Raw genomic sequence first — 13,532 nt, 5'->3', positions numbered from 1 at the left:
TGAAATATTTTTTAAATATTTAAATAATTATGTGACCTGTTGATTTGATAGTTTTTTTTAGAAACCGAGAAATATTCAAAGAATACATTTCCCAAGAAACATCGCGAGCGCCAGACGTCATCACAACAGGAAGTATGAACGGGGTACGAAATGTCGTGAAGGAGGACAGCATAGGAGGGGAAAAAATGAGTTAGCTGTTAAGCGGTGTACTATATCAGGTAAACGTCCTACCCCCGCAGCGCCCATGGGCGACGCCCTGGGACGACGTCTTCGAATTTGGCACGGATAAATGTATCGGGCAAGGCGGTGGTCCCCCGCAATTTCTCTCCATTGACTGTCCACCTATAATGGAACGGGCGATGGAGCAACTTAACGTACAGCTCAACCGACTGACCCGCTCCCTTCGCAGGGCAAGGACAGTGGAACTCCCCGAAGGTAACTCGGAAATGTGGCGAAGGTAGAAATGCTTTTGGTCACTTTAGCATATGCTGTGCTGTACTGTAGTGTTTGGGCAGCAGCATTTGCTATTAACGAATGCACATTGTATGCGCTATGTCTATCGGTTTGGCAATCATTATACAGGAAAACAAAACATGCCCTTCCAAAACCAAATTATTTTTTGGTTAATTTCTGTGGTTGTTAAAGTAACAGTGTGTATTGTTAAGCGCTTTCTAAATCCACATTTAAATTAAAAGAAAACATACATGAACTATCATCTAAACATGCCTTTTTAAGATACTCGTAGGTTGTTAAATTAACACTCATTTTACGTACCACGAGCCTCACCTAAAGGCATATAATATGTCCTCTAAGCACGTGTTAGCAATGCCCAACTTAGTTCAAAGAGCCTTTATATTTTTTCCCCATTGTGCCTATCTGCTCCTAATTTACTTTTAGCAACGCTGTTACGGGGTGCGCAACACACGAGTTAAACGAATCGGGGATGAGTAGGATGCCTGTCATCCCGTTTTTTTTTTTTGGTTAGTGTAGCATGGTAATGGAAAAAGTAAGCAAAGACCTTTTACAAATGCGGTCCAAACGACAACTGCCACCCCAAAAATATGAAAAAAGAAGAGTTTATTCGAGCACGTCTAAGTAATCTACGTACTCTATGAATGTACTGACTGAGGATGCAATCATGACTTTTAAATTCTGGACAGCACCTTTAAACCGTGTGACATTGACTTCTTATTGTACACTGAACTGAGCTACAACACCCCTCCGGTTAACAATAATAGCTGTTTCCTTATCTTTAAAAAAGTGACCCAAAACAGTGTTGTGTGGAGAACTTACTGAATGAAAAATCTTTTTGGAAATTGATCAACGTCCGGTATCCAAAATATTATTGAATTTACCACACGACGAGTGAGTTTTGTGATCATTTATAAAATATGCTGAGTCCTGTGTCGGCAAATTTTATGTATCTTGCTTGTTTGTTTCTCATCTCATCAGCCGTACCGCTTATCCTCATTAGGGTCGCGGGGGGGGGGCTGGAGCCCATCCCAGCCATCTCCGGGCAGTGGGCAGGGGACACCCTGAATTGGTTGCCAGCCAATTGCAGGGCACACAGGGACAGACAACTCACTCGCTCATTCACACCTATGGACAATTTGGACCGGCCAATTCACCTGAAATGCATGTTTTTGGAATGTGGGAGGAAACCGGAGTGCCCGGAGGAAACCCACGCAAGCACGGGTGATGTTTGTGGATTGTTATTCAGGCAAGAAAAAAATATCAAACACTAATTGACAAAAAGGGAAAAAACATTTTTGCACAAAAACCAGATGTACCTTGCAGTAATAGCATTCATATAATACATGAACAAGTGTCCAAAGGGAGTAGGATGAAGCATGAAACTTTTAAGTGCCTACCCCATTCATTTTTCCCCTGCAGTGAAGACATATTTTTAAAACAAGAAAATGGAATCTTATTTCACAAAACGAGAATTCGGAAAACAAAAAAAGCACCAACAATTGTACCGATACCTACTCCTATTACATATATTACCCAAATAAATTCTTGACATATTAATCCCCGTTAACATATTTATCGAAAATATCTATAGTGTTTATATATATTTTTAAATTGATATAAATCCAATTGCCCCCCGACCCTACTGAGGATAAGCGGTGCAGCTAATAAGAGATAAATCCAATTGAAAGGGACCCTTCAACGTGTATTATGTGACCACTCGATGTCCCTGTATTGTCCCATACAACCCAAAACGAGTGATCCAAAGCACAAGGAAGAATACAAACTCCATTGACTCAACATGAGAAAACTGCACCATTTTTCATTAAAAAATTTTGCCCAGCCTTTTTCATGTTTTTGGGTACAGTAGCAGCAAGATGGCAAACAATTATGTCATCTCCCTCTAGTTGAGGCTCATGTTACATTATATTTTTTAAAACGCACGTTTATATGATGGCTGATATATTTTTGCTTGTTATGTAAATGATAATTATTATTATTATTATTATATGTTTTAAAAAATACACACTGTCCATTTAAAGTTAATATGTGTCAACATGACTGTCAAAACATAAAACGATAAGGTACAAAGGTCGGCAAATCGCTGTTTTGACTTTTGCCACCTATCAGGAAGCACGCCTGCATCATTGTCATTCCATGAATATTTCAAGCTGAACAGCATCGTAAACATCAAACCTCTGCAAATCTGGCAAACCAGGCCAGTTTATTTTTGGAAGTATAATGAAAATGATCAGATTTTTGGAGAAAGGAAGGAAGGAACTTCATTTTATAACAGTCTCGACGCATCCTGAAAAAAAAGGAATCAGTTTGCAATCTGAACATACCTTAGGTTTAGCTATCAGGCAATGTTCCTGATAACAATTCATGAGAGTGAGCAATAAACTAAAGCACGCCCAAATTTTGCATTGTTTTGACGGATGTAATCGTTTCCTCGTCTCTAAAAACAACTACCGGTAATTAAAACCAGTTTTGTTGTTTAGTCATTTGATGTAGCATGTGGATTTTTTTCACCATGCCCCATGGCGCATATGAGTGTTTTCTCAGAGACACAGAGTGCACATTATTTGATTATTTTTTTGTCCATGTCACAATAACAAAAAAGGGGTTTTTAAGGGTTATTGTTCTATCTTCGTTGTTCATTATCCATTATCCGTTATCGGTCAGTTCATAATACGCTACAAAGCCTAGGAGCCGGGACACTTACTCTCAGCCAAAAGGCCAAGCTATGGTCCTAGCCCTAAAGCCTTGCTGCGATCATTGCGAATAATAATATAATAATAATTTCCTTGTATTGTCATTCTGTGTAACAATGTACACAGAACGAAATGTCGATTGCACCTGACCCGTTGTAGCGAGCCGATGCAGCCGCAGCCAACAGAGGGCGCCGCCGACCACTTTTTAAGTCTTAGGAATGACTCGGCCGGGGCGCGAACCACCGACCTCCCAGTCTCAAAGCGGGCGCCTTACCATCTAGGCTACTGAGCTGGTATGCACCGTTCCCGGAGGTACTGCAATACCGGGCCGATGCGTGGAGTGGACAGAGCAAGCTCTTATTCCATCTCCGAATTGCAAAAAGCCAAGCTAAGGACCTAGCATCAAAGCCTTGATAAGGCCAAGCTAAGGACCTAGCATCAAAGCCTTGCTAAGGCCAAGCTAAGGACCTAGCATCAGGCCAAGCTAAGGACCTAGCATCAAAGCCTTGCAAAAAGCTGAATCCTAACCACTACTCCACTAGGATGACCTCGGTGCTGGTCCTGGTTTGTGGCCTGGTAAGTGGGGATCCCTTCTGTAGGCAACACATAATTATTATTAGGGTGGCGGTGTTCTAAATGAAAGTTTAATGTGTGCCTTAATCTTTATCTAAAACCAGTTCGGTGGCCTTATGGGTTGGTCACCTAATGACTCAACGAGATGTTGCAACACATCAGTTCCGTTGAGTGAGGGGCCTGGGAATCCCCTCCTCTGTATCAATCTCCTAGAATGGGTCAACAAAAATGTGAATATGTTTTTGACTCTGGCCACCTCCCACTAGGGGTGCGCGCGTGCGTGCGCGTGCGCGCGTGCGTGTGTGTGTGTGTGTGTGCGTGTTTCTGATTCTCAGCTCCTTTGTTCATTCCTGCATTTACAGATAATGAAACTGCTGTGTATACACTAATGCCAATGGTTATGGCTGACCAACACAGGTAAGCATTTAAACAAATATATTTATGTTCCTGCTTGTAGCATTTGATTCTTAACATATTTTCACATTGCTGCCTTCTATAGATCAGTGTCAGAGTTGCTTCTCAACTCCAAGTTTGACGTAAACTACGCATTTGGACGTGTGAAGAGAAGTCTGCTCCATATTGCTGCAAAGTAAGAACTTTTTTTCTGAAAAATAAATTCAACGTTTTGTTTCTTTCACCGTCAGATTATTACCACTAAGGATGCGTATCTTTGTGAACCTGGTGATTCAATACACACTTTGATATATAAGGCACAATGTGATTGTACGTCAATACGCTTCTATACTAATTAACACAATGTGATACAGTGTGGGAAGAAAGTGTGGTGAAATGTATTACTTGTTTTATTGAATTTCTTTGATGCAGAACTTTTATCTGCATTTTATTGTGGAAAAAGAGCTTTAAAATGCATTTAATATTATACAATAAAAAACCTATACAGTAGGGCTTAAGTGCTTGTTGGTTCATGTTAAACACATTCAATATTTGAATTTGCTTGTATCTTACATTCCTTCAAGGTTTAATTAAAGATTGCAACACTGTTCCAGAAGTGTCCTTCCGGTTGGCTGCATACATAAAGAAGTGAGGGCCACTTAACTATTTAACCTCAATGTACAAACCACACCAAACTTATATATATATATATATATATATATATATATATATATATATATATATATATATATATATATATATATATCCCAAAGTAATCTTTAAAATAGTTTGGTGTTTTATCGAAATGATCAGTTGTTAATTTAAATGTTTATTTAATTTACCATCTCACAAGAAACTCACCATCTTCTAAAAGGATGGCTGTTAATTAAAAATAAAATAAAAGTAAATGTAACCCCAAGACCGGCCAATTGTGCTGCTCCTCGAGTGTAATTCAACTTTTCGACTTCAAACAAACAACTTAACAGAATAATACCCACTGCTGAACAAACAGGTTTGTTCTGCCCACAAAATGAAAACCACCCAATTGAATCCGCTGCATTAAATATGCTTGTGGGTATGACTACCACTGGCATGTGCCCGCATTGAAACATAGAAAGACTCATTATAGAAAGTTGGACATTCATGTCTGTTTGCTTTTCCAATAAAAAAAAATTCACCTCGGCATAGCTGTGGATCAGTTGAGTGTCTCATTCTGCTGCTGAAGCGAGGTGCCAATCCAAACTACCAGGACATCTCGGGCTGTACTCCACTGCATCTTGCTGCACGGAATGGGTAAACGACTGTTTTTTGTTGTATGAACAAAATTCTCACTATACCGTTGCTAAGTTTGTTTCTTTCAGCCAGAAGAAATGTATGGGCAAACTATTAGAATATAACGCTGATGTCAACATCTGCAACAATGAGGGACTGACTGCTGTGAGTGGTCAATCATCTTCGGGTTTATGGGCAGATTCTTGTAAAAATCACTTAGTTAAATAATCAATGTTGTGTTGTATTTTTTTCACTGACTGGTTTGCTTGTCCATCTACTTCTCCGATTTAGATCCACTGGTTGGCGGTTAATGGTCGCACGGAGCTTCTTTACGATCTGGTCCAGCATGTGTCTAACGTTGATGTTGAGGATGCCATGGGGCAAACGGCTTTACATGTAGCCTGTCAAAATGGACATAAAACTGTAAGCTACATTCACACTTGACACTTAGAATGTTACGGCATTATTTTACAATCTGTCTTTGTGTTGTGAAAACTATCTTTTCAGTAGCTTCAATACACATTTTTTGGATGAGCTTGTTGCTTCCTAAGTTTAACATTCCACTCAACCCAATTTTTTTTAATGCACTATTAAAGTATAATATAAAATACAAAATAAAAAGGATGACCAAGTTACAACGGATGTAGCATTAATGAACAATACACAGACATTGTCAACATGCTATATAGGTCATTCATAAGCTATAGAAGATCAATGTGTTTTAAGCCTAGATTGAAACAATTAGACTGAAGATGCAGACCGAATGTCAGAGGGCAGAGGATTGCACAGCTCCGGGGCCTGAATGGAGAAAGCTCACGAACCTGCGGATCTCTTCTTGGCTCTTGGGATCACTAGTAGACCAGCATTTTCAGAGTGAAGGCTCCAGACAGGAACACATACGCATACTTTTGGTCCTCGTTATACACAAGATTTTATGAAATTGTATTACTATATTTGTGAAATGAATGACCAGTCCAAATATACATATTTCTTACCACAAGAATCAAACGCAGGTCGCGGCAGTGATAGCGCACAATTGAGCGACTGGAACACGAGTGATGTAGATGATAAACGAAAAGGCATTAGATTTGATCTCGAGACCGCAGGTTCGATTCCCGGCTCCTTTGTGTTATATGTCGAAGTGTCCTTGGGCAAGACACTGAATCCCTAATGCCCCCAATAAGCAGGTTGGCTCCTTGCATGGCTGCATGGCCGCTATTGGTGTGTGAATGTGTGTGGGTAAGTGTGAAGCACATTGTAAAGCGCTTTGGGAGGTCTTCATTGACTTGAAAAGCGCTATATAAATGCTGACCATTTACCATTATCACACTATTTATAGTCACAGTACCACAGATGAATGCTGGTGACTGGGAGAAAAGCGCAGTTACAAGCTGGGCAAGACAAGTTGATAAAGTTGAAAAAAAATAACCAGGAATTAAATGAGACTGCAACGGGGGAATCGAAAGCCACTTTGGGAAAAAAAAGTACTGTAACAAGAAAAAGGTCAAAAAGTCATAAAATAGTTTTATTGTGATAAATTGGACAAGTAGATCCAAAAAACAACTATGTACTTAATTGTACTAATAGAAAAAAGACATCGTGAATAGCTAATAAATGCATCAAATACATGGCTTTAAATTCACAAAACAAAATGAGTGTCTAAGAGCATTTTGAAATGATTTCTTCTACTAAATGGTGCCATACTCAAAGATCTGCACACACAATACCAAGTATATCTCAGGAGCCTGCTCATATGAACCAGGAATTAAAAAGAATATATTTTAATATTCACACATCATGGTGCAGTTTTGTGATTTTTACAATTATTTTTCCACATAATCTTTACACATAATGGGTTTAAAACACAAACACATATGTGCCTCTATTTTTATATCCAGTGTCAGATTACAACATAGCATCACTTTCATATGAAAAGACTTATCTCAAAAATGTGTTTTGGGGGGAGGATGAAAAACACCACATGAAAAATATATTTATTTATTTAATGAGAGAAATGATACATTTGATGTTGACAGTAATAATGCATTTTTGCACAGCTCTACTTCTTGCTGAATTTAATTCTGCCTCTTGAGTCCTGTCCATCTTGATCAGACAAAGAGATTATTTCAGGGGTGTCAATCCCATGCCTTCATGGCTATTGTGGTGAGGCATGCCTGCACTAATCAATTTGTTCAACCTGAAGGGTAGGAAACAAATGATTCGGGCAAAAAGCCTCTTTCTTGGGCATACTGTGAATGATGTGGTGCATAGAGATTGAAAGTGTAATTGAAGCTACTGTTTACTTTTTGCTTTAGTAGCAAAATCCACTACAGGCAGTAGGGCCTTCCTCAGTGGGACCCTCACCCTTTAAATACTGTACTTTATTTTGCCAGCTCATGTGGCATGTACCAATTACAATGTTCTAAATAAGCCTAACCGTTCTCCAGAATTCCATTAATACGATTGATGTGTTTTGTATGTGGACAGACTGTGTTATGCCTCCTGGACAGTGGTGCTAACATCAACCGACCAAATGTCTCAGGGGCCACTCCTCTATACTTTGCCTGCAGGTAAGGCTAACTGTAATTCATTTTAATTGTTATAAAGTGGCCTTTCCACATCCGAGCTGTTGTCGTTACGATAATTTCGAGATATGCGATGGCTTTCTAGAAAAATTTTTGCCTGATTTATGAAAGAAAAGCCAAGTTGCAAGAAATTCAAGTAGCTACTACTACAGGGCCGAGTGTTCTGGACTGCTCATCGCAAGCATTAGCTTGTCCCAGGTAGCATGTGGGTTTTCTGCCGTACAGAACTGATCCCACACGTTTTTTTTTTTTTAATCATGCTATGTCGTGTTCCCTCACTCCTCCACCAAGACACATACACCTCTGTTAGCAACTGCGGACTCCCTCCATGTTAAGTGCTCTTGACAAATTCTTATTTCATTTTGTTAATATCTTATTTATCTTATTATTGTATTTTTATGTTCAATTACGATTTGAATGTATTTTTAGTGGTCAAGAAGATGTCTTTTATAGCTAATTAGGGTTAACCTGGAAGATTTTTCGATGTCAGGAACGGATTGGTTGGTGTTCAGTAATTTCTGATGGGAAAATTTTGTTTGAGATACGAGAAATTATAGACAGAAGCTAGATCCAGGAAAAAAATAATCTCATATGTAGCAGGGCCACTGTGTTATGTGAATGCAGTCAATGCACTGCTGAAAATATGACACTAATTCAAAATTCTGATTTTGTTTTGTTTCGTACACACAACCTCAACACTAAAACGACTGCAGCCATGGCCAAAGAGACACAGCGCAAATACTTCTTTCCCGAGGGGCCAAATATCTTTCTGACAAGAATGGAATCACTCCTCTAGATCTCTGTGTACAGGTTAGCATAGCAGCTCAGCTCATTCCTTATCTCATTCCTTATCTCATACATCTGTTGTCATTTTGTCCCTGCTTAATTTTTTTTTCCCAGGGAGGGTACGGAGAGACTTGCGAAATTCTCATTCAGCACCACAGCAGACTCTTCCAGATACTCATTCAGATGACACAAAATGATGACATCAAAGAGAATATGGTTCGGAAAATTCAGGGATTTAAACAAAAAAAAATTGTAACCTTTTAAAATACATTTCTATTTGTGTTTAGCTCAGGCAGGTATTGGAGCATGTTTCCCAGCAGAGTGACAATAATTATCAAAGAATCTTGACAAGTCTGGCTGAAGTCGCCACAACTAATGGACATAAGCTGCTTAGGTATTTTTTTTTAAGCATTCACTTCATTCCAGAGCTGTGTTACTATTGACGAAGAGATTACAACATGCAGCACATTATTCTTATATCCATCACACTTTGTTCCCCCTACAGCCTCTCTAGCAGCTATGACGCTCAGATGAAGAGCTTATTAAGGATTGTTCGTATTTTCTGCCATGTTTTCCGTCTTGGACCGTCATCTCCCAATAATGGCATAGATTTGGGCTATAATGGCAATAAGACTCCCCGTAATCAGGTTTTTAAGGTAAGTACTCAGAAATTCAATTTGTAAGGTGTCATATGTTCTGAGATCAAAGCGGCCATCATGGACATGGTGATTCAGTGTGTGCGTATTTGTGTCTTTATAATTTTAAACACTAGATGGCGTTAGTGTGCTTTCATAAGGCAGCACTGTTTTGTAAAGTGAGGCGACCAGTAAAATAAACTATCAAGAGGACTGAGAAATCTGAATGTGGAAATAAAAATGTTCGGAGTCTTAAAATAGTGTTTGTGTTGTTGAGCTGTTTTAGGTTTTATTATTTTATTCTTTTTTTTTTAAACATCCTGTGCAAAATGTTTGGACAAAAATAGCTGGATGAAATATTTATCAATGCAAATTTGACACTTATAGCTCATAGTGAAAGTGTAGAGTGTGACAGTTTGGTTTAAATGCAGCAATTATCTAGTTAATAAATACTGTATTGTTTAATAATAAGCACCAACCTCGGGTGATTAAATGTTCAATTTTCATAGTTCATATTTTTTATTTGAAAATTTTGCAATAATTTCCATTATAAGTGACTGATCAAGTGAAATCATTCAATTTACTGCCCAGCCACGGGGGTCTTCATGTCAGAAAATGCCAATTAGTTTTCATTGCCCCCCAAAAAAGAGCATGACATTTCTTAAATACACAATTGATCAAATGTTAAACTGTACTGTAAGTGTATTAGAATGTTTGGTTTGTTAGCCACGAGTCATTGGCAAGCCTTATGTACCAACCTTTAAAATGGATTTTATTTAAAACTAACGATTCCTTCTTGGCAACGTTCAAAATGTAACTAACTCAGTTAATTTTTAAAATATGTTCATGTGTCCAACATCATTGTTTATTTTATTAGGTGAAAAAAAATGCATATGGAATTATCCCAGTTTTCATTTTTTAACACAAAGACCCTGATGAATGATTGACATATTTTTTACAAATATCTATCTCATTAAAAGATTGATTGTTCTTAAATAATATTGTTCATTGTGTATTCCTGAAACCCCTGCTAAAAGAAACCTGAATGAGGAACGTGATGTTCAATATATTTATGATTTCATTTTTTAGTAAAACCTGTAAATTTTCGCTTTATAGATTATTTATTAATATCCTCTAGTAACTGTCACTTGGTTCCATTTCACCACTGGTTGCAGATGCGTATGAGACAAGGAGATGCTGTTTCAAAAGACACTTGGACAGCTTCTGCTGTATTAGATGTGAGCCATTGACATCTTTTTTCCACTTTAAAATTTGCCTTTTTTTTTTTTTAAATCGCAATCGATGAACTCTTGCTTTTTTGATTTGACCTATTTTTCCCTTGAATCTATTGTTATTTTCAAGTATTTAAAAACGCAATTTGGATCAGGCAATAGTCGACAATGTCAATATTTCATATGTTTACTGAAAAATTTGTCTGCATCATTTAAAGTTATTAGAATTGCTAGCCATCAAACAAGAATTTTTAAATTAAAAATTGTATCAAATTTCACAACATGTTGTCTGTCCTATTGCCTAACCCAGTGTTTTGGCTTCCTAATTTATGTGATTGCTGGATTATTTTCTTATGATGATTAGGGGTTAAAGTGGGATCCCAGAAGTATCAAAATGAACTGTAGTACAGAGGCCATGAAATGAAACATTTGCGTTCAAGTTGGCCAAACCTTTTGAAACTATAACCTAATCTGTTAGTGTTTCCTATTATCAGTTTTTAACAAAGTACAACCTCAAATGTGCAATGTGAGTTAATACTAGTGACAGAGCCATCAGACTGTTGTGAAGCAAAGATATGTGTCTATATGATGTCACCAGTCACGCCTAGAAATACCCTTAAAAATGTGCAAAATACTAATGTTTAGTTTTTCAGATTGTGTTCAATTTTAACCTGGGATTATGTTGGGCTTCATGCATTTGTCCCTCATGTTTTCCAGCTATGATGCCTTTGCTACACTCATCTTGCATGTGAAAAAAATCAGGCCAGAATAAAAAACTACTATTTCTGTGTATTCTAACGTTGATTATTAAATCTTAGTAGCACTTGCAGTGGTTATTTCAGTTGGGCACTTTCAAAAGAGACCAAAACCGTCCCAATTCTCCAAACGGTTCAACAACAACATTCAATATACTTGTCTCAGGTTGGGTTTTATGTGAATTTTACAGGATTGTTAAGGGGTTAAACTTAAGTAAACGGCACCCTCTTCTGAGGAGCTTTGTTAGCAATGTTGTCTATAAACCCTTGAAAAAAAAACGGGTGACTTACAATAGCGCAATTGCACTACGTCACATCGCTATGTTGATTAGATTTGGGTTAATCGTACAGCCCTACTGTACATTGATCAATGTTTGTATTACACTGTATGATCACAGTGAATATGGAGGTTTCAATCCCTGTAGCCATTTTCAGATCTGCTCATATGTGGGCTACTGCTTATCCCCGGTGCGTTTAGTCTGTATGCTGACCTGATTGCCAACCAATGATGAATTGGCATACAACAAAGTGATAAAAAATGGATAGCATTCAAGTCTACAGTTTAAAGGGTATTTTATCCTGACAGCATGTTTCAGCTTCTCCCCCACAGATGTCTAACATCTAATAACACGTTTTAAACAAACTCGCGAAGATTTATGTTCACAAAGAGAAACAAACTTCTGCAGATGACCATTTACACTCACAGCAGCTGCTAAAACCACCCTTACACACACACACAACATTTTATCTGTTGCACCGTCCAACCAACAGAAGGCTCGCAAGATAACGGTCGGTCAGCTATCTTCAGTTTCCTCATGCTGAGGTTTCCAAGGTTTTCCTTGCCCTCATGTAGCTTTCAGATCAGGGGATGGTGTAATGGTAGTCTGTAATCTGTACAGCCCTTTGAGACTTCTTGTGAGCAAGGGCTATAAAAATAAACATGACTTGACTTTGCTATCACTTTAACACTTGCCTAAGTCAGTATTTTTCCCACACAAAATAAACACGATCTCTCTGTTTTTCCTTGTTCCTGGATTACACTCAAAAAAATGCGCATGGTGGTCAGAGACATAATTGGACCCGGGCAAATATCCTGCATTGGGAAAACTGAGGAGCAGTTTGCCATCCGAGCCTAACCGTTAGTTGCTTGGTACTATGCTTTATAAAAATTCATTCAGTGCAGGTTGTTGTAGTAGTGTGGGTTAGTCAATTGGAAAATAAGTTGGCACTTAAGTCTGCCATTACTTTTCAGCAGTAGCTTGGTTGGAGAACAACAAAAGCTCGTTGGTTCACCACGCCTATGAAGTACTGAGTATAACCCAGGCCTGTTTTCAGTCAGTCTGCAGGGTTCTTATAGTATGTCTTTGCAGTTATACAGCCATCCCACAGGCTATATTGAAGGTCTTAAAGGGCTGATATTGGCCTGCTTGCTCTATGTTTGACAACCCTGTTAGATATTGTGAATTAGGTCCATGTGATAAATCAATGGATGTGTGATCCATTTTACATATACCCCCTCAAGTATAATTATGATAGCAATTGCAGCTATTCAGCTTTTCAGCTCGCCTATTATTGTTTCATTGCTGGCTCTGAGATATGCTTTCTTGCATTGTTTATGTCAAAAGAAAAACATTGTCGGGCAGCACGGCGGCACAGTGGTTAGCGCGTGTGCGGCACAGTTCTCAGGTCATGGGAACCTCCTGCGTGGGTCCGAATCCAGGTACTTGCCTTCCTGTGCGGAGTTTGTATGTTCTCCCCGTGCTTGCGTGGGCTTCCTCCGGGCACTCCGGTTTCCTCCCACATTCCAAAAACATTCATTTCAGGTGAATTGGCCGGTCCAAATTGTCCCTAGGTGTGAATGAGCGAGCGAGTTGGCTGTCCTTGTGTGCCATGCGATTGGCTGGCAACCAGTTCAGAGTGTCCCCTGCCCACTGCCTGATGATAGCTGGGATGGGCTCCAGCACCCCCGCGACCCTACTGAGTATAAGCGGTGCACCTAATGAGATGAGATGAGAAAAACATTGTCATATTTTAGGGCTAGCCACAGCTGTAAACATGCATAGTGCTGTGGCGTTTGATATTTTTTTCATTGTTATTATCATGATTATTATTATTA

General features: G+C 38.7%; 1 protein-coding gene and 1 pseudogene across 2 annotated transcripts in view; one reads left to right on the top strand and one right to left on the bottom strand.

The window, feature by feature from the left end:
- Positions 1-121: 121 nt before the first annotated feature.
- hace1 (HECT domain and ankyrin repeat containing E3 ubiquitin protein ligase 1) overlaps positions 122-13,532 on the top strand; it is a 38,934-nt gene continuing 25,523 nt past the window's right edge. The window contains exons 1-12 of one of the 2 annotated variants that reach the window (XM_088326238.1): positions 122-435; positions 4,121-4,175; positions 4,258-4,347; positions 5,340-5,444; positions 5,513-5,588; positions 5,715-5,846; positions 7,911-7,993; positions 8,722-8,818; positions 8,909-9,010; positions 9,082-9,188; positions 9,300-9,450; positions 10,605-10,667. In XM_088326238.1, the coding sequence (XP_088182364.1) occupies positions 348-435; positions 4,121-4,175; positions 4,258-4,347; positions 5,340-5,444; positions 5,513-5,588; positions 5,715-5,846; positions 7,911-7,993; positions 8,722-8,818; positions 8,909-9,010; positions 9,082-9,188; positions 9,300-9,450; positions 10,605-10,667 (1,149 nt within the window). In that variant the 5' untranslated portion in view covers positions 122-347. The remainder of the gene's footprint in view (positions 436-4,120; positions 4,176-4,257; positions 4,348-5,339; positions 5,445-5,512; positions 5,589-5,714; positions 5,847-7,910; positions 7,994-8,721; positions 8,819-8,908; positions 9,011-9,081; positions 9,189-9,299; positions 9,451-10,604; positions 10,668-13,532) is intronic. The other variant, XM_088326240.1, reaches the window with a different exon arrangement.
- On the bottom strand, positions 3,476-3,613 carry LOC148371685 (U2 spliceosomal RNA; annotated as a pseudogene).

Source organism: Urocampus carinirostris, chromosome 2 (genome assembly GCF_059441175.1).
Source record: "Urocampus carinirostris isolate Australia breed hairy pipefish chromosome 2, RoL_Ucar_1.0, whole genome shotgun sequence".
NCBI classification, from domain to species: Eukaryota; Metazoa; Chordata; class Actinopteri; order Syngnathiformes; family Syngnathidae; genus Urocampus; species Urocampus carinirostris.
The sequence above is the reverse complement of the archived record's forward strand: the minus strand, read 5'-3'. Positions and strand labels throughout refer to the sequence as shown.